At 41.5% G+C, this 14,972-nt stretch overlaps 1 protein-coding gene across 17 annotated transcripts in view; it reads left to right on the forward strand.

Annotated features, from left to right (window-relative positions):
* ANKHD1 (ankyrin repeat and KH domain containing 1) overlaps nt 1–14,972 on the forward strand; it is a 141,466-nt gene that overhangs the window by 98,367 nt on the left and 28,127 nt on the right. For all 17 annotated transcript variants that reach the window (XM_089769568.1, XM_089769569.1, XM_089769560.1 and 14 more), the window contains 8 exons: nt 5,503–5,648; nt 5,800–5,911; nt 7,867–8,012; nt 8,791–8,933; nt 10,121–10,334; nt 11,774–11,949; nt 12,316–12,478; nt 14,341–14,436. In XM_089769568.1, the coding sequence (XP_089625694.1) occupies nt 5,503–5,648; nt 5,800–5,911; nt 7,867–8,012; nt 8,791–8,933; nt 10,121–10,334; nt 11,774–11,949; nt 12,316–12,478; nt 14,341–14,436 (1,196 nt within the window). The remainder of the gene's footprint in view (nt 1–5,502; nt 5,649–5,799; nt 5,912–7,866; nt 8,013–8,790; nt 8,934–10,120; nt 10,335–11,773; nt 11,950–12,315; nt 12,479–14,340; nt 14,437–14,972) is intronic.

A 14,972-nucleotide genomic window follows, 5' to 3' on the forward strand; every position in this document is an offset into this window, starting at 1 on the left:
TGAATTTCTTTAATTCTGTAGGAAACATGCATCTAATTCTGAATCCCTTCGCTGAAGTTGTACTATACTAGTTGCAGGGTTTAATTGGATTTTATAAAGGTGAATTAAACTATTAGTTCAGTGCGTAGAATGTTAACAATTAGTGCTTATTATATCTTCTGAGACTTGATAGGTAAACCTAGGTTCACAGTTTTCTGACTTCATTGTACAATGACTGCAGTTCTAATTTGGCATACAAGACATTACATGCTATATAATAGGAGGTTTTGTAGTTTATATTGCATGCATACATGTATAGCTTTGTCATTTAACCACATAAGTTAAAAACTTTTTGGTGACTTCCTCGGGACATTGTTACATCCCTTTGTTGCCAGTTTCTGTATATTATCCAATTTGCTGATTTTTTTGCTCTTGTCAATTTGTGCTGGTCAGTCATCCTTTTCATTTGAACAATAGATCTTTTGTACCTTGCTTCGGTCTGGAATTCTTTCCTTAGAGTTGGTTAGTGACTGAATCTGAATTTATAAATGTAAACTTTCAGTTTACTGAATGCTTGGTGCATTAATTTTGCTAATTTTTGTTTGGCTCTGAAATCTATGCTTGTGAATGGTTCCACAAAATTTGACATGTTCATTTTTTATTTCTAGAATCATTCATAAAAATGACTCTGGGCTATTGCCCAGAATAATTCTGGTCACCAATATAATCTACAGTGGAAAATGTTGACACGATGTGAAAAAGTAACAATTATATCTCTGCACATTCCTTTTTAAAATAACACAGGTTAAAAGTTGTTTAGTCTGAACATTAACAGATTGTCATTAGTTTTTAAACGATAAATAGATCACAGTGTGATGGTTTATTGCTAAAATAGGATTTTAAATTATTGGGGGTTTTTTAAATTCTAGGGAGAGCTCTTACAAAAGAGACCAGACAATACTCAAATATTACAGATTTACATTCATGGAAAAATCAAAGTAAATGAACCTACGTTATTAGTCATACTGTCTTTGGATAGGTAAAATTCTTGGTGGCAACTGTCTTTATTACAGTATTTTATATACAGTAAAATGAAGTAGATTTAGTAGTTCATAAATAAAGTAGTTGGTAATCTAATTTCACTTTCATACTGCAACTGTCAGATCAGTGTCAATCTCTGCTCGCCTTAACTCCTTGAAATGTTTTAATGCTTAAAATGTGCTATGGACCTTGAGCAAAATGCCAGATTATCAAAGCAGTAGTTCCTAGTCTGGTTCCCTGTAATCTGCCCAAATTTAAAAAATACCAGTAATATTTTTAATATCTCAGAGGATTTTTCTTAACATTACTAGTGATTATTAGAGTAAAATATATTTTGAAAACGTTTAGGGCCTCCATAAACTTACAAAGAACGAATGACAAAGCCCTAAAAAAAGTGAAGTCATTTAAACTTCGGACTTATTTAGGCAACAAGTTCATTGAATATGTTGCGAATAACAGTGTTCTTTAAATATCTTCTTAGTATTTTCTGTAGGGAAGCATCTAAAACCAGTTTTGTCACAAAATATTATACAGAGCCCAAATTCCATGTGGTGAAACACTAATTATTTTTAATTCTATATATTGATAATTGTGTTTAGCTAATCTGTATACTTGCACTTCTGTCTTCTCATTAGGATCTAATCCTCTCAAGTATATTGTGTGCCTACATGTCTTTGTTTCGGAGGTTAAGCAGCAAACTTGGCTTTCATGTCAGTATGAGTTTTTGTGTTTGTGTGATATTGCACTGCACCTTGTAACTTTAGTGCATAAAGAAGTTATTTACTTGTTCCCATAACATAAGAACTAGGGGTCACCAAATTAAATTAATAGGTAGCAGGTTTAAAACAAACAAAAGGAAGTTTTTCTTCACACAGTGCACAATCAGCCTGTGGAACTCCTTGCCAGAGGATGTTGTGAAGACCAGGACTTTAACAGAGGATTCAAAAAAGAACTACAGTAAAACTCCATTGGTCCGGCATCCAATGCTCTGGCACTCCTGATGGTCCGGCACCATCGGGAACCCGGAAGTGCTTCAGGAAGCCGGACCATTGGAGCTGCTCTGAGCCCGGCTTCCCCGATTCAGCCGCTGCTGAAACTGACTAGCAGCTGAATCGGGGAAGCTGGGGGCAGAGCTGCTGGGGTGCTGCCGGGTTGGTCCCGTAGCGCTGCCCCTTGGGGCTGCGGGACCTACCCGGCAGCACCCCAGCTGCTCTTGGGGATGACTGGGGCAGAGCAGCTGGAGTGCTGCAAGGTTGGTCCTGCAGCGCCAAGGGGTGGCACTACGGGACCAACCCAGCAGCACCCCAGCGGCTCTGCCCCAGGCGTCCCCTATTTAGCTGCTGCTGAAACTGACCAGCGGCTGATTCAAGGAAGCCTGGGGCAGAGCCGGACTATCAGAAGGGGGGGCTATGAGGGGTCTGGGGTGGCATCCACCCCACCCCAGGCCCCTCATAGCCTCTCCTTCTGATAGTCTGACACATCTGATAATCCGGCACCCCCTGGCTCCTAAAGGTGCCGGATTATCGGAAGCTTACTGTAGATAAATTCATGGGGGTTAGGTCCATCAATACTTATTAGCCGGAATGGGTAGGAAAGGTTTTTCTAGCCTGTTTGTTGGGCTGGAAATGGATGACAGGAGAGGGATCACTTGATGATTACCTGTAGCTGTTCATTCCCTCCAGGGCATCTGGCATTGGCCACTGTCAGATGACAGGATACTGGGCTAGATGAACCTTTGCTCTGACCCAATATGGCAATTCTTATGTTGTTTAACTTTTCATGTCATGAATGGAACATACCTACTCCAATGGAACCATGCACATTTTCCCAAAGGGAAGGGGGACTTCATTCTCATGGTTCAGTACCACACAAGTTTACTGAAGTACATCAGTAGAGAGCTCCTTCAGGTTTCCTATTTCATTCTTCAGGGACTAAAGATAGCAGGTCGGGATGTAAAATCCCCTTTAATCGATTAACTGGTTAAACATGTTTAACCAGTTAACTGATTAAGAGGGAGGTGCTCCTTCCTCCCATCTGGAACAGACCCTGCCTGCAGCGCAGTCACCTACACGTGGACAGGGTCAACTCTGGCCAGGCTGGTGCACCTGTCACGGCTGGTTTTCTCCCCCCCCCCAGCAGACCAGGCTTTTCTTGCCGACACCTGGGGTAGAGCAGCTGGGGGGCTGCCAGGTTGGTCCCACAGCACCGAGGTGTGGTGCTACTGGACCAACCCAGCAGCACCCCAGCTGCTCTACCACAGGTGTCCCCAAGTCAGCTGCTGCTGAAACTGATCAGCGGCTGATTCCAGGAAGCCTGGGGCAAAGCAGCTCTGCCTCGGGCTTCCTGTAGTCAGCCGCTGGTCAGTTTCAGCAGCAGCTGAATCGGGGACACCTGGGGTACAATATGTACCAGTTCTGACTTACGTACAAATTCAACTTAAGAACAAACCTACAATCCCTATCTTGTACGTAACCCGGGGACTGCCTGTACATCAGAAGGATGCTGTTAGCTTATATTAGGGGGAAATCGATCCTTAGCTGGATGATTTAGTGTATTACTGTTTTGCAAAACACGAATCTTTTTAAATCTACTTAACTTAGCACTTAATAGTGTTTTGAACATGTAAAGCACTATATTACATTAACTGTCAACACTCTGCTGAGGTAGTAAGTATTAATCCATATTAAAAGTATGCAGCATAAGACCTTTGTATCTAGAAACTCATATGAACCTGTTGTGTTCACAAGGTGCTTAGCTTTTGAGGCCAATTTAGAATTGTAACTAACCTTCATTGCTCACTTTTGACCTGTACGCTGCAGTGAGAGTCCTGACCCTAAACGGAATGCCTTTGGAATGTAACTGAAAACTTCCACCTCAAATGCTTGGGTTTTTTTTTTTTTTTTTTTTTTTTTTTTTTTTAAACAAATTGTCCTGGCTTTAAGAACTCAGTTTGGGTTCTTCAAAAATCTGTTCCACTTATGAAATAGGTATGTGAACATATTTGTATCACCTAACCAGAATATATTTTGACTGACTGACTGGGAGTGCCCTACTGTCTCTGATCTAAGATCTTTCCAATAATTTGACTTTCATCCTATATCATGAATTGATGCTCTCTATTTTCAATCAATGGTTCAATTTTAAATCCATTCCATTAGTGAATAACTGCTCAGGGGAAAAACTGCTGAAGTTTCTGTTGAGAAACCATTCTTACCGCATTTTTTTCTCTTCCATCTTCCATTAGTACAGAGAATATTTACATTGAAACAAAATAGTCCTGCAGCTTATTTGCCACCTGAACTCTTCATGAACCTTTCTCATAATTGCTTGCTCCAGAAATACTGTAAAATATTACATGATTTAGATTAATTTTGCACTGTCTTACTGGTTTGAATAAATCAAATATTGCTCTGGCCAGTTAGAGAAGCTAGCATACAATACAGAAATCTGGTAGTACCACAAGATGCGAATTTTGATGTCCGGATGTTGTTTTCATGCCAGTTTTTTTATTCTCTGGGTCATCTCTTTTTACATTCTAATGAAAGGTATTGAAATTTAACTAGAAACAAGGTCATTAGGGAACTTTCCTGTCAATCTGATTTTTGTCAGAGCCATTCCAATTTGTTTGGATTTTTTCTTCAAAAATACTATGTATGGATGATCCATCAGTGTGCCTTGAGGCTAAGGCTGAGCTCGGAGCCTAGAAAATACTTACAATGGTGTTTCTGGCATTTCTGCTTGTGGTTTCTAGTCTTTTAATTGTAGCTCTGTGTAAATACAACTAATTCTTAGTTACAAACCTCAATTCAAATAGTGAAAAATTTAGAAAATAGTCTCGCTATTTGTATGTTTTTAAAGTAACATTCTTTTAAGTGGAGATGGAGTTTTGCAGCCCTGTCATGAAAACCTGGATCACAGCGCACAATTTTAGAAAGAAAATACTTACTTGTTTATGTGCCTGCCTTGTGGACTGCCATCATCTTCCTATTTTTCCCTATGTCCTTAATTTGCTGTAGCCAGAATTATTTCTGGAACTTACTTTTACTCTTCTTGCTTCAGTTGTCTTATCTAGAAATGTACATTATATGAAATAGTTCTTACTTATTCCTTGTTTCGTAACTTTCATAAATCCTTTACAATTGTTTGCCTAGGTGGAACATATAAGTAAACTGTCACTCCTGAGGTTACAATATTAGGTAATTTATTATCTTTGTGGTTGTATGCAGAAAAATGATTTGCAGCCTAATCTGTTAAAATAGGCTTTCTGACCCAAGTACAGTTTGGATATGATGCCTTATGATCTTCAAATTACATTAAAAGTGGCAGAGGGGTTTTTAGAGACATTTAAAACTAAACTCTTTTTAGAAAATGCATTCTTATTGTATTAAGATTCTGTAGTACAGTATTTTCTCCCCTCCCCCCCATGTAAAGTGCTCAAGTAAGTGTCAAGAGTAGAATAACCGTCTTAATGTTGTTTTTCAGCTGTGAATAGCAGAGTGCCCACTGGCTCCACTAGTTCCTCACACACTACGGAATCCCCTACACCTGAGCCCTGTACACAAACACCAAGCAGTGCTGGTTCTCAGTCTGTGCTCCCCATGTATCCTTCAGTTGATATTGATGCGCATGTAAGTAACTTGTCTACAAACTTACCTGCTTTACGCTGGCTTGTTTTAAAATTGACAATTATATGTCAGTCTAGCAGTGATGTGATTATTCTATACTAAAAATACTTCCCTTTTACAAATGTCAACTTTTTCTCCCGCCTCCCCCATAAAGACGGAGAGTAATCACGACACTGCACTGACCCTTGCATGCGCAGGAGGCCATGAAGAGCTTGTATCTGTATTGATAGCACGAGGTGCTAATATTGAACACAGAGACAAGAAGGGTAAGCTGCTAAAAACTACAGTTTGAACTCTGATTTCATGTTCAAGTGGAGAGAATGCTCCATTCATCTCAGTGAATGTTCTCGTTCCTTCCCCTCCAGCCCTTCTATCCACGCTTGAGAGCCTGTGCCATGCAGCAGATCTGCCCATTCTCAGCTCCTCACCCTGCCTCAGTACTGCATGCTTGAAGCATGCCTAATCTCAGTTCTCCACCCAGAGGGGCAAGGATGCTCTATGCTAGCTCACAAAGGGGTATGCAGGAATGGGGCTCAAGTCCCATCCTCCCCAAGGGGCAGAGCATCCTCAGAGCCTGATGCACATACATAGGGTAGTTGGGAGAGCAGATCAGTCTCCATTGCCCAGCTTTCATGTGGGGAAGGGCCAGGGGTTATAGCCATTCAAACCCTCTGAGAAGGATTGGAGGCCCCAGATCCTTATGTATGTATGTAGGAGAGGAGAATGTAGAATTGCTAGGCCTCCCACCTTCTTGGGCACCCACTCTGAGTCCCACAGAGCCTCCCTTTCATTGCTCCCCAAACCCATTCTCCTTCCCTAGCTGTGAACTGAGAAACGGTACAGGATCTAATGAGATTATGAGCACCTCATGTTAGTAAGCTGTTTATCAGGAACATGTGCCGTGATATAAGCACTTGCAGGTCCCTCATTTAGGAAACATGATTACATAACCCTCCCTGCCTTTCTTCTTCCTTCTGGTTAATCTATGCCTAACTCATGAGTCAGTGCTGGTGGGGCAGTTGTACTAATACCCAATGTGGAAGGTACTTATGGGCGCAGCAGCTGTTATTGGGTATCTGTAATATTATCTTTCAAAAAATAGTTAAAACCATTTCTAAATCAGCTGTATAATTAGTAGGTTCCCATTTCCCAAAAGTAAAAACCCAAAACCAGGCTCTTCAGAGAGGTGCCTAGTAGCATGTGCCACAGGGCATTCTCCGCTTCCAGCCAGAGCAAGGGTTGAATTTGCAATGTGACAGCGTAGCTAAGATTGTGGTTGCAGCAGGTTTCCTGGAACCACCAACTTTCTGTGACGGAGTGCTGGCTACAAGCCCTCTTGTTGAGGCTTGCTGCAAATTCAGAGTCTCTGGCTCCTGAGTGTTTAGCACAGGGATGGGGAACCTTAGGCCCGGAGGCTAGATGCGGCCACCGACTTGCCCAGATGCAGCCCCTGAGACTCATGGGCCCCCCAGCATTGGGGAGCCCACACTGGCGCTCCAGCCCCCCACTAGCCTTCTCTGGGGCTGGAGGACACAATCAACTAGGCTGGGCACCCCTCGGCTCCGGGGCTTGAGGGATGAGGAGGATGTGGAGAGTGTCCTTCTCAGTTGGGGGCCACGTCAGCAAGGGTTTGGTTTTGGGGGTTTTTCTCACTTGTGTGTGGCCCCCAACTGATTTTTTTTTCTGTGGATCAGCTGCCCCCAACACAAGAAAGGTTCCCTACTGCTGGGTTAGCACATACTGTTAGAGAGTCAAACTCTTCTTTGGGGGAGCAATGCTGAAAACGTCAAAGTGGCAGTGGGGTGCCAGGCACTAAAGTTATAGGAATCTGACTGTGAAGTGTGGTCTTGGGGACTGTATCTGAGGACTTCTTGCTTAAATTACTCCAAATTTGAGGCCTAGTACTACTCACCATCCCCCAGGAGACACAGCAGAATTTAGACAATCCAAAGAAGAATATGGATTTTAGAGCTCTTAGGAGCCATCCTTCAAGCAAAACTCTTCTCTGCCTCAGTAACAGAAGAGCTAGTACTGTTCTAAAATACAGTACCCTAAAACTATATTGGGATACATTTAGAATTCATCTTCTTGTCTGTGGATGATCGCTCTGATATTTGACCTAGGTATTTATTGAATCAAGCCATTCATATGTACTTCCCTGCTAGCTATTATATTTTGAGTTTTTCAGAGCTGCTTCCAATTGTGATCCTTTTTGCATTAGGTTTTACACCGCTTATTCTGGCTGCAACTGCTGGACATGTTGGTGTGGTAGAAATTCTTTTAGACAAAGGTGGGGATATAGAAGCACAGTCAGAGCGCACAAAGGACACTCCACTTTCGCTGGCATGTTCTGGAGGACGCCAAGAGGTACAGATACCTTGCTTACCATTTAGTCTATAGATTCTGAAGTGGGTAAATTACAGCTTTCATTTCTTGTTCTTTACCCTCAAATTTGCTTCTAAGCTGTTAGGTCTTACCTACTTGTGATGTCAAAGGCAGAGAAACTTAAAGGAAAACGTGGGAAACTGTTGTAGCCCAAATGCACGCATGAAAAATGCCAGGATCTCCGGAGATAATAAATGTAGTAATTGCCAGGAGAATTAATAAATGGAAATGGGGTCATAAGTGGGGAAGTGTCCTTTCCACCATTCCCTCACTTTCTTTTAACTCCCATCATGATTTGGGAATCCTTATGCTTTTTGCTGGCAATGTAAACATAACCAAAATTGGTGTCGGTCACTTTTTTATCCAAGTTGTGGAAAGCACCACAAGGGAAACCCTCACAAACTCCAACTATCTCCGACTTCCTATGACTGGACTATGTCCTAAATATCAGACTTCCATACCGAGGAAGGAATTCCTTTAAAGAGGCCTGTAACTTCAGTTAGGTAAAGTAAGCCTTTTGGAGGAAAAATTCTGCATTGGTACAGCCCACACACATTGTCTTAGGAATAGAATGAACTGTGCAGAAGTAAAATTAAAAATCCTGTAGGGAACTTCATCACTCTCCAGCCTGCCTCCTGACCATGGACATTGGCAGTGTACTTAAAGGTTTGAGGGGTGTGTTTTCCATTATCCAGGAAGTAGAAGAAATTGACGGCTCCAGTCAAGTATTTTTTCTCACTCTTTATACTGTACATTTCAGGTAGTTGACTTGCTGCTGGCTCGAGGAGCAAATAAAGAGCATAGGAACGTGTCTGACTACACACCGCTAAGCCTTGCTGCATCTGGGGGATATGTCAACATCATTAAGATTCTGCTTAATGCTGGAGCAGAAATTAATTCAAGGTAACATACTTTCCATGTCCTAGACCAATTGCAGTGTGAGACAGATGGATGTTCCACCTTTGGTTCTAGATCAAGGCATAAATTGGATCTTGGAGTGTCTTCAAATCTCCATGTTAAGTTTGCGCTGTTCAAATGTTATGCTTTTCTGAAGGGATACCTTTCAGGAAGCTGCTACAGGTGATCACCTGCCACCAAAAAAAATGCCTTCAGTGTTTAAGTTGCTCTTGTGCCTGCATTCGTGTTGCATATGACCCTGTGTACATGCTCCTTTTCTCCATATTGGAATCTAGCACTCGAACAGTTTGTTTCCAGTTGAATTAAATAGGGGAATCAGCCAAAGCTCACAATGGAGCACACATTTTTGAAGCTTTCAGTGGCTCTGGGGCCCATACAAGGAAGAACTAAAACACATGCTACGTCTACACTGGTGGCTTCTTGTGCAAGAACAACTGTTCTTGCGCAAAAACTTGCCAGGTGTCTACACTGCACGAGCGTTCTTGCGCAAGTAAATTTACAGTACAGTATCGGAAAACAGGGCTTCTTCCAGAAGAGTTATTCCTCTCCCCACGAAAAATAAGCCCTCTTGCGCAAGAGGGCAGTGTAGACAGGCAACATGAATTTCTTGTGCAAGAAACCCCTATGGCTAAAATGGCCATCAGAGCTTTCTTGCCCAAGAGAGCATCCGCACTACCAGAGACGCTCTTGTGGAAGACTTTTTGCACAAGAACTCTTCCGCAAAACCGTTCTTGTACAAGAAGCTGCCAATGTAGACATAGCCATGGATTTGTTACATGTTAAATAACAAGTTCACGTATTGTAGAAATGCTAACCTGTCTGATATAATCAGAATAGGTTGAAATGTAGACTTCTGAAGATGCAGGTCTTTGACTTAAACACAGGTCCTTCAGTCTTTTTAAATGGCTTAGAATTAATATAAATACATACTTTAGAAGAATCTATTTTTTCTATTAAAAAAAAAAGGTTATTTTAGTGGGCTTTAAACTGCAAACAACCTGAACCCTGCTGGCTTTCACTAATCTGTTTTGAATTACAAATACTTTAGGTCAGTGCGTATATACTTGGATAAAATGTTGTTACCCTCCAGCTGAAATACATCATAGTTCCTGGAGGATTCATCAAGAGTCATCTTGTTCTATAATCTGTAATTATTTTCTCTCTCTCTCTAGGACTGGAAGTAAGCTAGGGATTTCTCCTCTGATGTTGGCTGCTATGAATGGCCATGTACCTGCAGTGAAACTGTTGCTTGATATGGGTTCTGATATTAACGCGCAAATTGAGACAAATAGAAATACAGCCCTGACCCTGGCCTGTTTCCAGGGTAGAGCCGAGGTGGTCAGTCTCCTTTTGGATAGGAAAGCCAATGTTGAACATAGGGCTAAGGTAAGCAGACAGAATAGGTTTCCCTTCACATTAATTTCAGACAAGTGAATTGATTTGTCAGGTTTTTTTGAAGTTTCTCTGTTAATATAAATCTTTGAGCCCATTAGCTTATGTTTACTTCACTGATTTAAAAACTACTCCGTGGGATAGGTGGCCATATTTTTGACCACTCTTGTTCAAAACATCTCAAAGTTCTTTTAAAAAGCTCTACTACTCACAAGGAACTGCAAAACATAAAACTTTACCAGAATGTCATCATTATTATTCTGGAAATAAGCACACTAGCTTTTGTTTATGAATATTTTTCATGTGCTGAAGGTAAGTCTCACTGTTCTAGCTTCTGCCAGTGTGTCAGGCTTTTTTTCATATACTGTAAAATAAGCATTATATGTGAAAAACAAATGTGACTGTTTGAGTGGCATTCATCTACTTTTTCCAAAACAGTTAATTCATACTTTCTGAATTGGAAACAAAATTGGTCCTGATACTTTTGGTCTCTTAAAGATCATGAGATTATAAATTTCAAGGTTAACATGACTAATGTTCATTAACAGAATACACAGGAAGAGTCCAGAAAGCAAAAAAGGAAAAACATATTGCATGTATTTTGATGGTGATGCATAAATACAGTATTGTATGCACTCAAAAAAATGGTTTAGATCAAACCTTTCGTTTCTTAGGTGAAAACTGTTCTTGTTGTTTGAGGCATGGTTCAGTATCACTGCTTGTTCCTGTTCCTCTGACATCCCATTCTTTGGTGCAATGGAACAACTTTTTTGCCTCATTCCTGTAACACAGCAGATCGGAAGTCATACCCTGGGATTTCCAGCACTGGGGATTTTTTGGTAAACTCTAAAGCTGCAACTTTGGTGGCTTCTTTGCCCCCTTTCTCAGCTGCTTTTGCTTGAAATGTGACTGGAAAAGGGTATGTGGCAAGTGTTTCCTTGTACCCAGCTTCTACAGTGGTCACTCAGGAATGTTGGCAGCCGGTCTATATTAGAACATCCTGACCTGGGGACTGGACAGATACCAGGACAGCCCCATTGCTACAGGGAATTTAAAGGTGGTGCGGAGCTATTTGTTTGACCCACACCCACACCCACCCACCACCACCCCCCCCCCCCCCCGTGTTGACTGCTCATTGTTTGCATTTGGACCTATATTTCCCTCCGTATTAAGGGATACTTTAGTAAACTGTAAGCTCTTGCAGTTGAGATTAACCTCTGATGGGGTTTTGCCATCCATTTGTCTAGTCCCCTATAAAGCCTGAGACCAATGGTTAAACAATTGCCTAGTTAGACTCCCCTAACTGAAACAAATGGGGAAAAAGAGAAGCAGAGGCTCATAATTAAGGGGCCTTGTTTTTGACTGCTGAAACCCTCAGACTATATTTTGCATCAGTTGCAAATATTATAACTTGTTTGGTTGGGTTTTTTCAGACGGGTCTCACCCCTTTGATGGAAGCTGCTTCTGGAGGGTATGCAGAGGTTGGAAGAGTTCTCCTTGATAAAGGAGCAGATGTCAATGCTCCACCTGTGCCTTCCTCAAGAGATACTGCTTTAACAATTGCAGCAGACAAAGGCCATTACAAGTTCTGTGAGCTCCTAATTAATAGGTGAGATTTCTTATTTTATCAGTAGCGCACTTGTTCTGTCAGCTTCCCCCTGCTGACTAATCACAGGGATTAGGAATAGAGTTTAAATTCTGTGTTGAAATAATTGCTTAATTCTGACTGAGATTAATGTAGATGGGAGAGATGTCCATAGGTCTCGTTAACGTCATGCATTTAAGTCTTTTGCTTAAGTTTATGCTATAACTTATGTTGGGAAATTCTTTTCTATTTAAGTTTTTAGTTTCCCAACTTGCCACTGAAGGTTTGTCAGTGACAGAAGATATGAACTTAAGTGCTGTTTGAACAGCCATTTTTTTACCTTTTTCTGTCAGCCATATGTGACCTGTGACTTGCATTCCTCTTTTTTAGAGGAGCACATATTGATGTTCGTAACAAGAAGGGAAATACCCCACTCTGGTTGGCAGCTAATGGCGGTCACTTTGATGTAGTGCAATTACTTGTCCAGGCTGGAGCTGATGTGGATGCAGCAGATAACCGGAAAATTACACCTCTTATGTCAGCTTTTCGTAAGGTAAGTTAATGAGGCAAACATTGGTCCTGTGTCTTTCAGTGCTGAATACTTTCAAAACCAGCTTTAAATAGAAATGGGTAGTCTTGAAAGTGGCAAGAATACAACTCATTTTTAAGGCAACTATAAAAAAGGGCCAAAATATGACTCAGTATGTATGCCTGACCTTTGAGGGGTGATCTGCTTCAGTGTTCTGTGTTCATCAGAGCATATATAACTTTGCTGCTGACAGTGGTTGAGGGTCTGGTCTTGGCATGAAACCATTTCACCATCGCAGGTCTCCAGCCCACCATCCTCCTTTCAAGTCCACCACAGATGTCACTCTCAGAGGATGGCCCACTCTGCTCATCTGGATGAACACCCGTCTGTTACCCTGTTCCACTTGCTGGATCTATGTCTGTATTACCTGGATCTGGATAGTGGCTTGTCACTGTTGCTAGCTCTGGGTCTTAGCCTTCCCTCCCTCCCTTCCCTCCCCCAAATGCACATTCCATGTCAGACGTGCCACAGCACTCCCAAGTGCCTAGTAGCTTAAACGTGTTAGTCCAGAGTCCATCTTTGAGGGGATTGACAAGTAGGTGGACAAGGGGGATCCAGTGGATATAGTGTACTTAGATTTCCAGAAAGCCTTTGATAAGGTCCCTCATCAAAGACTCTGAAGCAAAGTAAGCTGTCATGGGACAAGAGGAAAGGTCCTCTCATGTGTTTTAACCAGTTATCAATCCAGGAAACAAAGGGTAGGATTAAGTGGTCAGTTTTCAGAATGGGGAAAGATAATTAGGGGTCTGTCCTGTGACCAATCCTATTAAACTTATTCATAAGTGATCTGGAGAAAGGGGTAAACACTGAGGTGGCAAAATTCGCAGATGATACAAAACTGCTCAAGATCGTGAACTCAAAAGCAGACTGCAAAGAGCTTCAAAAGGATTTCACAAAACCAGGCAACTGAGGAACAAAATTGCAGATGAATTTCAACAAAATGTTGCTAAATGCAAAATAATGCATATTGGAAAACAATCCCAACTTTGTTTAAAATGAGGACTAAGTTAACTGTTACCACTTGAGAGAAACCTCAGAGTCATTGTGGATAGTTTTCTGAAAACATCCACTCAATGTGCAGCGACAGTCAAAAAATCAAACTGTTAGAAATAATTTAAAAAGGGATAGAGAATAAAAAACAGAATTTATTACCTCTATATAAATTCCTGACACACCCATATTTTGAATACTGCATGCAGATGTGGTCACTTTCTCTCAAAAAGGATATATTGGTACTGGAAAAAAGATCAGAAAAGGGCAACAAAAATTTAGGGGCATGGAACGGCAGCCATATGAAGAGAGATTAATAGTCCCAAGACTGGGACTTTTCAGTTTGGAAAAGAGACTACAAAAGGGGATATGATAGGTCTATAAATCATGACTGTATGGAGAAAGTAAATAAGGAAAACTTATTTACTTTTTCACATAACACAAGACTTAGGGTAATGAGTCAAGTGATATTATTGATCTACAAAGTAGGCTACAACACAAAGTAGAGCCCCTGTCTCAAAAAGGAGTACACAGTTACATCCTCAGAGCCAACAAATGTTGCTTATTTAAATTTAAGAAATCTCTCCCTACCTGTCTTCCCCTTTTTCTTTTAGACTTGGGGCTGTTTAGGGAAGAGTCTATCTTGGTTACTGTTTTGTACACCACTAAGATCATTATCCATACTTAACAAACACTAATAGATGTTGTGGTACTTGACAACATTTTATTTTAAATTACCTGTTCAGATGTTAGCTTTCAAACTGTCATGTTAGCTAAAACTGCCATACACTCACTTCAGTATTTACAGGAGACTAGAATTTTCTTTTCTTTTACAGGGTCATGTGAAAGTAGTTCAGTACCTTGTGAAAGAAGTTAACCAGTTTCCTTCAGACATCGAGTGCATGCGATATATAGCAACCATAACTGACAAGGTGAGATGAACTGACTTTTGAGAATCAACTTGACTTAGTGTGCTAAGGGTGTTTGAAAATATGTAGATGACCATACCCCAGTCTTAACTAGGGATGTTAAGTAGTGATTAATTTACTAGTCGAGTAGTTGATGGAATTTCTATCAACTACTTGACTACTTGATAAGCACTTTCACGTTCCGCCTTTGAAATGTACAAGAGGCTCTTATGCATTTCAAAGTTTGAACTCCACGTGGAGCCCAGGCCCAGTGGGAAGTCCCACTGACTCAGGGCTCCACGCGGACACTTCCACTTTGAAATGCATAAGAGCCCAAGTGGGGGCTTTTGTGTATTTCAAAGCGGAAGTGCCCACATGGAGTCTGGGGTCAGTGGGGGACTCAGAGTACACTTCAAGCTGGCATGCCTCATGGAGCCACATGGCTGCCACTTTGAAATGCTGACCCTGGGCTCCGCGTGGCATTTCAAAGCATCAGTGCTGCTTTGAGCCCAGGATCAGCTGGAGACACCCCAGCTGACCCCAGGCTCTGTGCGGCACTG

This window comes from Pelodiscus sinensis, chromosome 16 (genome assembly GCF_052426305.1).
Source record: "Pelodiscus sinensis isolate ZL-2025 chromosome 16, ASM5242630v1, whole genome shotgun sequence".
NCBI classification, from domain to species: Eukaryota; Metazoa; Chordata; order Testudines; family Trionychidae; genus Pelodiscus; species Pelodiscus sinensis.